The following is a 16346-nucleotide window of genomic DNA, read 5'->3' on the forward strand; positions in this document are numbered from 1 at the left end:
CGGCTGATGATGCTGTGAGAAAAACAACCAAGATGAGAACAATAGTCCGTGCAATCCTCTAAATAATATAAAAAATAATTATTAATCCTCATCTCAAAAATATACAAGCAAATAGAGATATTCGTATTATTTGATTCATCTTCTTATCTTGAATGCGATTTTCACGTTTCAGTCGATGTAATCTCCGACCTTCTTTGGGTGTATCGTGTCGAACTTCGGAATGTTTCTGTTGAACTCGGGGAATTTGGACGAAATTCTGAACGGAAACCTTTATTTACTTAACAGGGATAGCATACGATTGTTCGGTCAGCAAGGACCCGTGACACAGTGGTTAGAGTTCTTGGGAAAAAATCAATTGTAAAAGTGATATTTTCCTGAAGGTCGAAGGTTCAATTCTTAGTGTGAGCGACCGAAAAATACAATTGCAAATTACTTAAGACCTTTATCCAGTCATGGCTGACGGAACAAGAGCATGCCCAATAAGTAAAAGGATTCCGTCGAAATGTCATCTAAATTCCCGAGTTCGACAGAAACATTCCTGAGTTCAATAAGATACACGAAGGTTACATCAACCGAAACGTTGTGAAAATAACATTCAAGATGAGAACAGTAGTCCGATGAATCCAAATAATATCAATAACTAATCCTCATCTAAAAAATTTAGAAACGTAATAGAAATATGTTTGTTTTGTAGGCAATGGATGGAAAAATCAAATTCTATTGTATGGATATTTATCTCTTTAGCAAGTAAGTAATTTTGATCAAATTTTATTATCGTCTTTTGATTACATAATTGTAAAGGTTGTCAGAAAAACTAGCAAATTTGTTTGTAATTTTACTTTCAGAAAAAATTTTTTCCAGGTTTTTCCCCAAGAAAAGTGTTATTTCATTTTCAAAAAATTGTTTACTATTTTTATTCTCTAGATATTGTTTTAATTTTCTGTTGTGGCGGAATTACCTGCTTTACCTACGAATGAACTGATCAATACACTATGTTGCATAGGTGACTGATAATGCCGGGAAAATATCGGATGTATTGCATACACACAATTATGGATCCGGACAAAAGCAGAATGCGATTGAAAGCTGAAGGAGAGGAAGACAATGGAAACAGTATTGGGTTGGCAATTGTTGTTGAGAGAGAACACATGATTTATAAGAATATAAGTTGCTTTAGTTAAACTGAAAAAAGGCGGGGGGAGGTAAATTTGGTGAATATATTGTTTCCTCATCAGTCAGCTGAAATGAAAAAAAAAGCAGATGGACGACACGGCCAGAATGAGAATAGAAGATGAAAAAGAGGAAGACCATGAAAACATCATTAAAGCCGATGATTATTGTCGAGAATGGAGCACATGGTTCCACAAATGCCCCTCGTATTTACTGATATAATTTTGAGGATCCAGAGCAAAACTCTTTTAGGAAAAATATTTTGATTTCTGTTTTTGATTAAGTTAAGGAGAAAAAAAAAATCTAACAGCTGAAAATTTAAGATCACGTGAATTTATAACTAATTATTTTCAAATCGATATTTTTATAATTTTAATGTATTTTCACCATCTTTTTTATTTTATTTTTTATTTTTTTTGAGGGAATTGGGAGGCCAGTTTAATGCCATTTGGGATCGTGGTTCTTTTGTTGCAATCAACGTAGCAGACAGATTCAAGTAAGTTAATATTTTCTCAGACATTTTCTATAAAGCCAGGATTGCCTGCTCGTAATCTAGTACAGGTGATTTCAATAAATGCGTGCTAGATCAATGTGCGAGACGAACGCGCATGATAAGCTATTCCTTTTCTTTCTTTCTTTGTCCGGTTTACGCTTTCCTCTTCTTTCCTTTTCATTCTTTAAATAGCATTTTTTTGGCGTCAGATATTTGAGATGCGATTCAGATGAATGCTAAAAATCAAATGGCTCTAATTGCTACCTCTTTTCTTTCTCATTGGGATTTACTCTGATCGTCACTCCCAAAAGCAAGAACTTTTCACAGAAACATGTGAGATATTTTCCAACCAATAAAAATCGTTTCCAACTCCAATCTCGGTTGAGATTTGCTCTCTTGATCATTTCAGAGACGAGTGGGTTTTCACAGGAACGTGTGAACTCATAATATTTTCCAATCAATAAAAATCATTTCAAACACCAAAAGTAGCAATCCAGAGTGTAATTAAATAAATAATGTATAAAACAGTTAACTCGGTGAACAGAAATTAAGAGTTCCTCTGCATGACACCTGCGACGTGCCTGCGTCAACTCTCTACACCAACAAGGCCATCCTAGAAGACTGGAATGCACCATACTAAAATTCTTTTAAGTCTGCTGCCATATCCATATCTCAAGTGAACACGGCTATGCAGAAGATAAGTACACACACACACAAGATAAGTGTACACAAACACACACACACAAGATAAGCGCACATGCACACACACACACACACATGTGCATACACATGCACACGTTCACACACACATGCACACACACACACACATACACACAAGATAAGTGCACACAAACACACACACACAAGATAAGCGCACATGCACACACACACACACATGTGAACATACATGCACACGTTCACACACACATGCACCCATACACACATGCACACACACACACACACACACAAGATAAGTGCACACAAACACACACACACAAGATAAGCGCACATGCACACACACACACACATGTGCACACACATGCACATGTTCACACATATGCACCCATACAAACATGCATACACACACACACACACACACACACACACACACACACACACACACACACACACACACACACACACACACACACACACACACACAGAACTTTAAAACAAACTTTCTGGCGCTTTTCTCTACTTCTTATTCAAGAAATTAAAAACATTTCAACAAAGTTTGGTCTTTCAAAGTATATTTTACATTTCTGTGAAGTTATTGATGATATAAATATATTTTACGTTTCTGAATTTTTGAGATAAGGATTGGTTATTCGTATTATTTGTTCTCATCTTGAGTGTGATTTTCACGTTTCAGTCGATGTAACCTCTGACCTTCTTCAGGTGTGTCGAACTAGGGAATTTCAAATGGAACCTTTTATTTACCTCACGGGGGTAGCATGCTCTCGTTCCATCAGCTATGACTGGGTAAAAAATCTCAAGTAATTTGCAATTGTATTTTTCAGTTGCCCACACTGAGAAGTGAATCTTCAACCTTTAGGAGAATATCACTTTTATAATTAATTTTTTTTCAAGTACTCTAACCATTGCACAATGTGTCCTTGTGCGAAATTCCAGAGAAACAGTCCTGAGTTCAAAAGATACACCTGAAGAAGGTTGGAGGTTACATTGGCTGAAACGTTGTGAAAATTACACTCAGGATGAGAACAGTAGTCCGAAGAATCCAAAAAGTATAAATATATTCTCGCTTTCATTCCAAAATTTTGGTTGTTGAGTTTGCACTTGCTAACTGGTGACCCATTTCATAACATTCATGTTTTTATCCATCTTTTCCATTTGTCAATTTAACTACATGTATATTCATTGTTAACGCTGTTCGTCACACTTTTCAAAGATGTTACTGTCACCAAAAATACAGTAACTATTACCAGGAGCGGCACTACAAATGTTTAGGATAAGCAGATTTGATCCAACTGAAGCCATGTGTAGACTTCCGGGCTGAAAAAACAAAGATTGATGTTCATAAACAAATGCATATGTTCAAAAGCTATTCAGTTTTTAAATACTCAAGCCATAGCTTCTTTTTTTTTTTTTTTTTTTTTTTTTTTTTTACAAAGGCATCACCACATTATCAAGGCCCAGAGGCCACTCAAGGATAAGGGTTAAAGAGTGTACAGTAGAAGTTGGTCAATATAGTAATCATTAGTAATGAAAATTTGGTAAATTTAATAACTTATATGGAACGGCTCATCAAGAACTTATTTACCTTAGACTTGAACACAACCATATTGTAGTCAGCCGGAAAGCAGGAAAACGGAAGACAATTCCACAGGCGTGCAGTTCTAAGAAAGAAGCTTTGTTCATGGAATCTATGTTTAGGTTTAGGCACAGATAAAGAGTTACACACATTTACACACATGTTACATTATTAACATATCGGGACCCAACACGTTGTAGACTCCATTGCAAGGAACTTAAGAAAGGAATAACTCGACTCCTTTTTTCCTTAGTGAAATAACCAACATATATTTGCAGGGATTTTCTTGTCGCCCTCAGCCACCGTGTGTAACATGTCTATCTCTGTCCTTCCCTGACGTAATCCTCAGTCTCTCAAATCTCTTTCGAATACAGTTCCCTTGAATCTATTTTGAATGCCGTCTTCTCAGATCTCTTTCCTATTACTGCTCCCTCGAATCTCTTTCAAAAACCGCTTTTCTTTTTGTCTCTGAACACGTTCTTCTGTTTAAAATCACTTTTCTTTCTTTCTTGCTATGACGTCATCTTACACCTGGCTTGGTCATTTGCATACAACTGCCATACATGTCTGTACTCTGTTATACATATTGTCTGCACTCTGTTATACATATTAAGCTAAAAGAGAGAAGGGGGAGAGAGAGAGGGAGAGAGACATAGAGAGAGATTTCTTCCATAAGTCCGTTTGAAAAGGGTTGAACACAGTGCAGCTCAAAGTGACACAAAGTTTAGAAAAGTAAATCAATTCCCACAAAAATGACAAGTAGAGATGTCATATAATGTTATTAGATCAAAGTAGAAAAAAATAAAGATGATGCATGATATTATGGATATCAAACTTCGCAAAGAAAACACGTTTTCAGTCTGTCTGTCTGTCTGTCTATAGACGTGTAACAGGACAGACGGTCAAATATGCTGTAATCACTGAAAGGAAAACTTTAATAATTGCCTAGAGCGAAATGACCCCTTAAGATATCTGTGTTCATCTATTTATCCTTAATAAGATAATTAATTAGTTAAAAGGATACAAGTGTCAACTTTATTTCTTTTTGCTGTAACAAAGCTTATAATATTAATGATACCAACATCTAGTTTTTAACATTACAAAAAGTGAAAAGTTTTTAACAGTACAAAAAGGTGAAAATACACCGATAGTTTTTTTTTTTTTTACATAGGCATCACCACATTATCAAGGCCAAGAGGCCACTCAAGGATAAGGGTTAAAGAGTGTACAGTAGAAATTGGACAATATAGTAATCATTAGTAATGAAAATTTGGTAAATTTGATAACTTATATGGAACGGCTCATCAAGAACTTATTTACGTTAGACTTGAAGACAACCATATTGTAGTCAGCCGGAAAGCAGGAAAACGGAAGACAATTCCACAGGCGTGCAGTTCTAAGAAAGAAGCTTTGTTCATGGAATCTACGTTTAGGTTTAGGCACAGATAAAGAGTGGGGGGAATTATTGATAGTGTTTACAGCTAGACGAGTGTTCCTTGTGAAAGTTTGGCGAGGGGGGACCATAGATTGAAGCTCAGTCGAACACTTTCCATGAAAATAATGATACATCAGAGACAAACTCGCAACATCTCTTCTGTGAGATAGAGGTTGCAAGGAAGAGAAAAGGACATCTCCTACGAGGCTACGAAGTCTATTTTGAACTCTATCAAGGCAGGCCAAGTCCTTTCTAGCAGCTCCTGCCCAGATGTGGCAACAGTATTCCATCCTTGGACGTACCTGGCTCTTATATAGATAGAGAATAGCATCAGCAGTGAGATATCTACCGGATCGATAGAAAGATCCCACCATTTTTCCAGCGGCCTTGGCAATAGATTTGATGTACGTATTCCATTTAAGATCAGGACTAATGGTCAAGCCCAGAAGCTTGTCAAAACTTGAGGCCTCCTGAAGACGAGAGCCATTCATTTCAATTGATGCCAGATGTGGATCAGAATGTTGATGATGTAAAGATAAAAGCTTGGTTTTAGATGCATTAAAAGTAACCAGCCACTCCTTTCCCCATTGTACTACGTGCTCAAGATCAGAGGAGAGAGAATTGGAGAGAACTTGGTCGTTTACTGTCTTAGATGTGCTAGCATAAATGGTAGTGTCGTCAGCATAGATGTCTACAAATGATGTAAGGATGTGATTTGGAAGATCATTAATATAGATCAGGAAAAGAGTTGGGCCCAGGATGGATCCCTGAGGGACACCGGCATTAATACTGTGAGCTTCTGATTTTTGCCCCTCAACTACTACTCTTATGAACCTATCAGAGAGAAATGATTTAATAATTGAGAAGACATTTCCAGCAATACCATAGCTAGAGATCTTATGAAGTAAACCTTTATGCCATACCCTATCAAAGGCCTTAGATATGTCAAGAGCAATTGCCCTAGAAAGGTTGCCTCCGTCGAGAGATTTGCTAATCCTATGAGATATAACTGTAAGCACATCAGCTGCAGATCTAGCAGAACGGAAACCATATTGAGTGTCACTAAGAAGGTTATTTTTGTTGAGATGGTTGATTACTTCTGTATTTAACACAGATTCCAGCAACTTACTCATGACGCACAGGAGACTTATTGGCCTGTACTGAGAGGAGGATGAGCGATCACCTGAATTCTTAAATACAGGGCATAATTTAAAAAAAAAAAAAAGGGATGTATATAGATGTTTTACTTTATTTTTATTTGTGGTGGAAAAAGGGATCTTATGAGACCTGAGTACCACTACAGAAGTCATGCATCGCAGGAGAGTGAAGAAATAAATGTCATTGTACAACGAAAAAAGCGAGTTGAAGTTCTTTTCTATTATTTTTCTACTTTGCAACTGAAGCTACAACATGGACAACGATACAATGCTAGTTAATATAGATGGACTCATATTGACAGTCTGGAAATATTGTGTCATCATCATCATCATCATCATCATCATCATCATCATCATCGGTTTAACTTCTGGAATCAATTAAGTTTCAAGGACCATAGAATAAACAGATATGAAATACATGAATTCGGGTCTACATCGGTTTCTTCGACTTCCGGTTGACCTTTTTACACTTGTAAAAAAAAAAAACGGATAATTAACCTGAGTTGTTTGTTTTTTCGTTACAAGGTCGATTTTTAATATAGGGAAAGATTGATTTCAAGAAAAAAAGGGGGTGAATATTAAATATTTATTTTTAGTTGTATTTTTTATCTATATAATTATAAAACTCTGTGGACCTTGCTGGCATCTTGTTTTCAACATATAGGCGATTCCATCTTTTTAAAAACAGGATGACAGGTTACGAAACTAAAACTAATCGTAACGTCTTTACAAGGTTGTTACGGCCATAATATAAATATAGAAACAAAATTTTTTTTTAAATTCCTTTTATAAAAAATCAATCATTCGGAATTAAAGGAATTTAGGAACCCAACAAATGGGATATATATAAAAAAAATTTTTTAATGGCTTAGGGCTCACCGTAGAAACTTCCCATAACTCTGTTCTTAAATAAGGATACGAAAATTAGGTGATACGTTAATATTTAAATGGGCTATTCCGTAACCACAACAAAGGTAAATGTTTCTCGCATGCTTTTGTCGTTAGGGATCCCCCCCTTTTTTCTTTCTATTCAAAAAATGCCACATTGCCAAAAGTGTGTTTATTCATAAAGTCTGAAGAAATGCTGGTCTTTGTAAATTTTCAAATGATATAATGCTTGAAATTGTCGAACTGGACATTGAAACAATTGTAACGTAAAATGAAATACCCTCTTTGTTGCCATCAACACCTTGTCTGGAAGTCATGATTTTGCACACACAGTATGTTAATGCTCAATTATGAAATGTGATAATTTTGTAGCTTAATCCTTAAGTCAACCATTTTTGTCTTAAAATCTATTTGTATATGAAAATTTACTGAATTACACGAACTCAGTATATTACATATAAGTCTATATATATATATATATATATATATATATATATATATATATATGTGTATATATATATATATATATATTATGATGAAAATAATGGAAATAGTATTCCGACAAAATAGAGAAAATAAAAAGGAACAAACCGTATTATGTGTTCATCAACGTTTCGTCTTTATTTCGAGACTTCCTCTGGATGAATGAGATTAAGAAACCAAAAAATATACCAGTAATTGCGGCAATACAAAAAAATACTAATCGCTGCCAACTCTCACAACAACAGGAGAACTTTTTTGCTTAAATGTATACAAGAAAAAATTATACCCAAAAGTACATTTAAATATTTGAAATATTCGCACCATATTTTCCCGGATTACATTGAAAAATATTTAGTTGCTTCAGCGGATCTTTTAAAACAACAAAGCTCTCATTTATTCCATGAAGCCCGAACATTAGCTAACGACTTACTACAGAACTACACCATGACACACAATTTTTTCTTAAATATAAACAAATCAATTCAAAGATTCAGCACCCGCCATTGTAACAAACTGGATAATAAACTTACAAAATTAATCTCCGACAGCAAATGGAGAACTATAGGACGCCCGGATCTAATACAAAATCTTTCTACCAAAGTACTCTCAAACACTGAAATTGAAGCCCTTAGTTTCGGACTAAAATTCGCAACTGGCATACATTCAAATATTACCACCGACGCAATTTTGAAGAATTACAAACATGAAGATACGGATTTTCAAAAAGTTTTCATACAGGGTGTTATTTCTGTGGCAGTTACTCATCCATATGAAACTGTACTTCCTAAGAGATACATAGATGCTTTGAAACACCTAGCGAATAACAAGAGCTTGATTATATCACCAGCTGATAAAGGTGGTGGTATAGTATTAATGGAAAAAGATGAATACCTGGAAAAAATTTCCACATTGTTGGCAGACAACAACACTTACACCAAAACTGATTTAAAGACAGTAAATCGAAGTGTTGAGAATTTCAACCAATCTTATAAAAAACTTATAAAATACAATAAAACTTGGATGTCATACATTGAATACCACCCCAATGTTCCATCACTATATGGCCTGCCCAAAATTCACAAACCAGACATCCCTATGCGCCCTATAATATCCGGCATCGTTAGTGCCACACACAAAATTGCACGTGCCATATCCAACGTTTTGACTCCACTACTGGGCACTATCAGCACCTCCCACATAAAGGACTCCGGAGATTTACTGAACAAAATAAAAAACATTAACGTGCAAAACAAAACTATTCACAGCTTAGATATAACATCATTATACACTAATGTCCCCATTAAAAAATGCTTGAATTTACTCCTTAAACATTTAAAAAAATCTAACATTAGCTTACCTTTTCCTCCCGACACTCTTATAAAACTTATAACTAACATGACTTACTTTCATTTCAATAACAATTTCTATAAACAAAATTTTGGTCTTCCTATGGGTAACCCTCTTAGTGGAGTATTAGCTTGCCTTTTCTTAGAATTCCTAGAATCTGGTCCTTTCAAATTCAGATTACCTCCAAACACAGAGTATTTCAGATACATTGACGACATCTTAATTTTTCTTCCTGAAAATACGTGCATAAATATCATTAGAGACAAATTAAACTCAGTCGAACCTTCCATAAAGTTTACTTATGAAACAGAAAACAATAACTCATTACCTTTTCTTGACATACTTATAATAAAATCCAATAATAAACTATCCTTCAAAGTTCACCGCAAAACTACACACAAAAACGATTACATACATTTCGATTCACACCATAACAATAAAATAAAAACAGGGATGATAATTGGTTTCTTTTTATGCGCTTTCAGAATTTGCAGTCCTGAATATCTGGACGAAGAATTCAAATACCTTACAAACATTTTGAAAACCTTGCAATATCCGACATATTTCATACATAAGAGAAAAGCGACACAAATATTTTCCAGAATATATAATAATAAAAAATCATACACACCAGACCTTTCTCTCATAAACAGACATCTTCTTTTACCTACACACACCAATAATACAATAATCTATAACACACTAAACAAACTAAAAATTCCTATCGTACAAACCACATCATTAACCATAAGACATATATTAAAAACCACGAAACATCTCTATAACAAACCAGTTTCCGACGGAGGTATATATACTATTCCTTGCCATAATTGCCATCATAAATACGTTGGTGAAACTCAGCGTAAATTGGAAAAAAGGCTCAATGAACACAAAAGAGATATAAAAAATAGCAATTATCTAAGTGCATTATTCTCTCATTCATTGCAACATAACCACACTTTTGACTTTAAACAAGCAAAAGTAGTTAAATTTATTTCAAATAAACCGCGCCGGAGACTTCTTGAATCTGCGCTTATCGCAATTTCAAGCACTATTAAACAACGTGGAGGTTTCTATAACATAGCGCCATTAATAAGTAAACTGTTATTAAAAGAACATTATTTAACTGTGGACACAGGTTAACTTTCTCACACCAATTCAAACACCCCCTGTAATAATTAACACATAATCTCAATCAATAAATTACATAAAAAAACACACATTTCATTTCTGTTACAAACTTATATTTGAATTTCAACAGATATGTATTTTTCCCAATAGAATATAAACTTGCGTTCATAGTTTTAAATTAAATTAACGACTATATGACGTCACTAAAATTTCATTCTCTTTAACAGCGCCATCCCCCCCCGCCCCTCCTTTTTGAATTTCCAACATCAATTTTCCGTTTCTTTGTAATAGAACTGCGTCACACTGTGCACGTGTAACATTTTCAAATATTTTGTACTGGTATATTTTTTGAATTCTTAATCTCATTCATCCAGAGGAAGTCTCGAAATAAAGATGAAACGTTGATGAACACATAATACGGTTTGTTCCTTTTTATTTTCTCTATATATATTATATATATATTATATTTATATTATATATATATTATATATATATATTATGTATTATATTTATTATATATATATGTATATATTATATATATATTATATATATTATATATTATATATATATTATATATATATTATATATATTATATATATATGTAATATATATAGATAATATATATATAATATATATATAATATATATATAATATATAATATATATATATAATATATATATAATATATATATAATATATATAATATAATATATATATATATATATATATATATATATATATATATATAAAATAAAATAATTTTATCCGTTTTCCTTGTACACATTTTTGTGAATCATTCCATGGATTTCTGCCTTTGGATTATTATGGACCATCTTCTTCCAATTACGGGATTTCCTTGGATTTTACTTCTGCTAATGGAAATTCAATTACGTTTCTTGAAGTTATATATTTGGATTTTACCGTCACTGGATTATTTATCTTCCACCAGACTATCCATTCATGTGTAATCACCTTTTTCTTCACCATATTCCCTCTGCTTCACTTTTTTTGTTATCAAGTAAGACCTTTGACTCACTTGTTGTTTAATCAAATACTTTTGCATGCAAAATCCCATCCCGCATTTTGCTAATTCCTACCCTCTAATGAGAAGGAAAGTATTTCTTCGAAACTTCGCGGATTAAGGACTATCCATTTATCTAGTGTTTCCTTTTCAGATTAAATATGTTTTTAACTCATTTCAAAGTGTTTTTTAACATGTTTTATTAACTGTTTGCTCATATATATATATATATATATATATATATATATATATATATATGATGAAAATAATGGAAATAGTATTCCGACAAAATAGAGAAAATAAAAAAGGAACAAACCGTATTATGTGTTCACCAACGTTTCGTCTTTATTTCGAGACTTCCTCTGGGTGAATGAGATTAAGAAACCAAAAAATATACCAGTACAAAAAATATTTGAAAAAGTTTCACGTGCACAGTGTGACGCAGTTCTATTTAAGAGAAACGGAAAAATTGATGTTGGAAATTCAAAAAGGAAGGGGGGCTGGCGCTGTTAAAGAGAAAGGAAATTTTAGTGACGTCATATAGTCGTTAATTTAATTTTAAAACTATGAACGCAAGTTTATATTCTTATTGGGAAAAAGATATATCTGTTGAAATTTAAATATAAGTTTGTAACAGGAATGAAATTAGTGTTTTTTATGTAATTTATTGATTGAGATTATGTGTTAATTATTACAGGGGGTGTTTGAATGGTGTGAGAAAGTTAACCTGTGTCCACAGTTAAATAATGTTCTTTTAATAACAGTTTGCTTATTAATGGCGCTATGTTATAGAAACCTCCACGTTGTTTAATAGTGCTTGAAATTGCGATAAGCGCAGATTCAAGGAGTCTCCGGCGCGGTTTATTTGAAATGAATTTAACTACTTTTGCTTGTTTAAAATCAAAGGTGTGGTTATGTTGCAATGTATGAGAGAATAATGCACTTAGAGAATTGCTATTTTTTATATCTCTTTTGTGTTCATTGAGCCTTTTTTCCAATTTACGCTGAGTTTCACCAACGTATTTATGATGGCAATTATGGCAAGGAATAGTATATATACCTCCATCGGAAACTGGTGTGTATATGTGTGTATATATATATATATGTGTGTATATATATATGCGCGTGTATGTATATATATATATATATATATATATATATATATATACCTTTTTTTTTTGATTACCATATCTTTCTGTTAAGTTACATTATTGTTTCAGCTACACGGCCGTTTTTTTTGGCCGTCTGTAACTTCCTCAGACTTTTACAGAAATGATCGTTTTATGGGATGAAAGAGTGAAAGAGTGAACAGGGGAGGGGTGCGAGGAGAGCAGGGGGGAAAGAGGAAGGGAACAAGGGGAAAGGTGGGAGGGGGTCCTTGGTATGTCGGTAATGTTCTAGTTTTGGAGTTTAAGGAACTTGTGGGCGAGGGTCTGGGAAGTTAATTTCTGGTATGGCTGAGGGCATAGGGATACATGGTGGGGGAAGGGGAATATGTGGGGGTAGGAGGAGGGGAATTACTTTAAAATTCGAGTCTTAATATTAAAGTTTTTGGCGTCTCGTTGGTGAGATGATTTCTTGATAAGTATGTCTTGACCTGTTGGGTGTTCGCTTAGGTTCGTGGCGGGGGGGGGACTATGATTCGGTTTATTTATTTAGTTTTTATTTGTTGTTAATTGTTTGGAGAGGGTTAGCGAGCAAACCACAGTGCGAGCACACACATGCGTACATACACACATATATACTTAAAGAAACGTTCACATGTGCACATACATTTCCGCCCTGGCGTGCAAATATATGCACATATGTGTGCATGCATGCATATACACCTGCGTCGCTCCCGCTTACGTCAAAATTTCCTTAAGATGTTAAAATTGGGTATGTGTGCGCAAGCATGGATGCGCTCATACACAGATACATACACACATCGACGCCCCTATCCCCAAGGAGGCATGTACACGGGCCCATGCACGCATATTGATTCAGGCACACCTGCATCCCCACGCATACATGCAAGTGCATGTGCACACACATACCAATACTCATGAACACATACATCAACATATATACACAGCTGCACGCTCTCACACACGTATGTGGACAGCAGGCAACGGGCACATATACTCTCACATCCACACACGTATATATAGGTACGTGTACACACGCATCAGTCCCCATGTACACATGGACGCACACATGCGTGTACACACACACACACACACACACACACACACAGTTATACAGGCAGTTATTGGTATAGACATATTCGTCTGGATAGATTTAAATCTAAGTTCATTTGTGGGTACATAGGCGCAATACTTTCGTTCGATGTAGACATGGTTATACATGGATATGAGCATAAACTCATTACCAGGGTCAGATACATAATATTTTCATTTTCATTTGTGGTTTTTTTTTTTTTGGTTAGATGTGGGTGCACACGAGAGCGCCGGCGTACTCCTCCACATACATATACATACATACATACAGATGCACGTCCCCACGCGCATGCATGTACACAGATATACATGTATACACGCATACACATATGCACACACGTATGCTCTCATTATATACATCTGCAAAGATACATACCAACACTCCCTCAGGCACTGATGTTTACGCACACATATACATACAGGTATATAGCGTGACATGCCGTAAATGTGGGCACAGGTTTCATCCACATATACTTACATACGCATTAATAAACGCCCATGTACCTGGGATAGTGGTCCTACGTAGCCATGTTTATAGATTTTGTGGAGGAGTTTGAGGTGGTTTATATGGGGATTGAGTGCTGTAGTTATTCTTCTAAGTTGGGGTATTTGTTTTTTTTAGGGTATTATCGATCAGTTTAGGCGGAAGGCTATAATGGGGTGTCATACTCTAAGGTATGCATCTATGCACATGAGGCATCAGTTAGTTGTACATTTCTATGCATACTTAGCTGTGTAGGTGTAAATCCACATAGTTTTATGTAAACAATTTCCATGTTAAGTCGTGGAGGTTGCATGTAGAGTGTGTTTGGGTTGGACAGGGGGGTTGGCTAGGGGGAGGGGAATTGATGCCGATTATTGGGTGGTTATGTGGGATCAGGTTATGTGGTGTTTAAACTTGGTGGTGATTGGGGGTATGTGCTATTTTGCTGGATTTAAGGGGATTCTTAGGGGGAGGGGTAAGGTGGTGTGGGGGGAATTGGGGAATTGGGGGCAATTGGTTTAGGGGGTTTGGTTGAGTGTATGTCATGGTAGTTGTGGTGGGTGGTTGTATTGGATATATAATTTGAGGGATTTATGCGGTGTTGTTTAAGGGGTGTTTTAGAGAGGTGTATAGTTGCTAAGGAGGTGGGATTTGTAATGTCTACAGTTTATGGTGGTTTCCTGTTTTTTGTTTAGTAATTTGTTTCTGTCTTTAAAATTGGAAATAAGGAGTTTCTCGTTTAGGCAGAGGAGACATGGGGAGTTTAGGGATTTACACGTGCTAGATTTTCTAAGGATTTCCCATTTAATGGTTGGTGTAAGGTTATTTTGGGTTAGATGTAGGTAGTGGGTAGTTAGTGAGGTTTTGTTAGGGTGTTTAGGGTTTGTGAAGGAGCATTTATATATATATATATATTATAAACTATTGTGTCACATGATGCAGTAGCTGTCCCCCAACAGAATCTTACAATTGGATGTTACATGGCTTGTACTCTCTACTTCTGTGTGGAAGAGCTTGCCCTTGTTTTCATACTCATCTTAAAAGTATTGGTCATCAAGCCTTCATCTTGAGCAGCCATTATCATTCTCTCCTAATCAGTGGAGCGATTCTCTTTTGAGCCATTTTACTGAACCTTCCTTATCTATCTATTCTTGAAATGGTTCTTCCAAAAACTATTTGGCACATTACTGGTTAGCCCATTCTGGTTTTCTACTCTGGAATGTTTTAGTGTATTTCTGTTGGTTCTTTTTTGGGCTATTTCTTTGACATGCTTATTTAGTGGTTTTGTCTCTGAGTCAGCCTTGTCAAGGCCATAAATGATAAAGAATCTCACACTGTCAATATCTGCAACAAAGGTGAAACTTTCAGATTATGATTTCATAAGTTCAGTCATCATAACTATGCAATTGGCAATCCCCTCTCATCCATTCAGGAGGAATAAAACATAGAAGGTATTACTTTTGAAATACCCCTCATATATATATATATATATATATATATATATATATATATATATACACTATTGTGTCACATGATGCAGTAGCTGTCCCCCAGCATAATTTTACAATTGGATATTACATGGCTTGTACTTTCTACTTCCGTGTGGAAGAGCTTGCCCTTGTTCTCATTGCTGAGACCACTCATCTTAAAAGTATTGGTCATCAAGCCTTCATCTTGAGCAGCCATTATCATTCTCTCCTAATCAGTGGAGCAATTCTCTTTTGAGCCATTTTACTGAACCTTCCTTATCTATCTATTCTTGAAATGGTTCTTCCAAAAACTATTTGGCACATTATTGGTTAGCTCATTCTGGTTTTCTACTCTGGAATGTTTTAGTGTATTTCTGTTGGCTCTTTTTTTGCCTATTTCTGTAACATGCTTATTTCGTGGTTTTTTGTCTCCTCTATGAGGCAGCATTGTCCGAAATGCTGGCTCACTTTTGCACAAATAAAAAAGAAACTGGTGAGTTCTTAATCGTAACAAAAGGGAGGTAAATATTTTCTGAAAACTGAAAATCTTTGATCAATTTAGTAAAACTTAATTTTTGCTAATTATCTTCAAAAACTCTTTTCATTAATAACTAATTTTCTACCTCATCGTTTTTCGTAATATTTGGATATTTTCATTACTGTAACATGACAGTTCAGTAGATACAATTAGTTTTGCTTTAAATTCAGTAGTTCATTTTTCGAATCTTGCTAAAATAACAAAGACAAACCAAAAAAAACATTGATTAACAAAAATTTT

The 16346-nt window shown here is 34.9% G+C and overlaps 1 protein-coding gene across 4 annotated transcripts in view; it reads left to right on the top strand.

The window, feature by feature from the left end:
• Nucleotides 1–16346, top strand: part of LOC145248877 (putative thiopurine S-methyltransferase) — a 149612-nt gene that overhangs the window by 45883 nt on the left and 87383 nt on the right. For all 4 annotated transcript variants that reach the window (XM_080110635.1, XM_080110633.1, XM_080110636.1 and 1 more), the window contains 2 exons: nucleotides 695–747; nucleotides 1592–1666. In XM_080110635.1, the coding sequence (XP_079966761.1) occupies nucleotides 695–747; nucleotides 1592–1666 (128 nt within the window). The remainder of the gene's footprint in view (nucleotides 1–694; nucleotides 748–1591; nucleotides 1667–16346) is intronic.

This window comes from Euprymna scolopes, chromosome 27 (assembly GCF_053919585.1).
Source record: "Euprymna scolopes isolate OS-2025 chromosome 27, ASM5391958v1, whole genome shotgun sequence".
NCBI lineage: Eukaryota > Metazoa > Mollusca > Cephalopoda > Sepiida > Sepiolidae > Euprymna > Euprymna scolopes.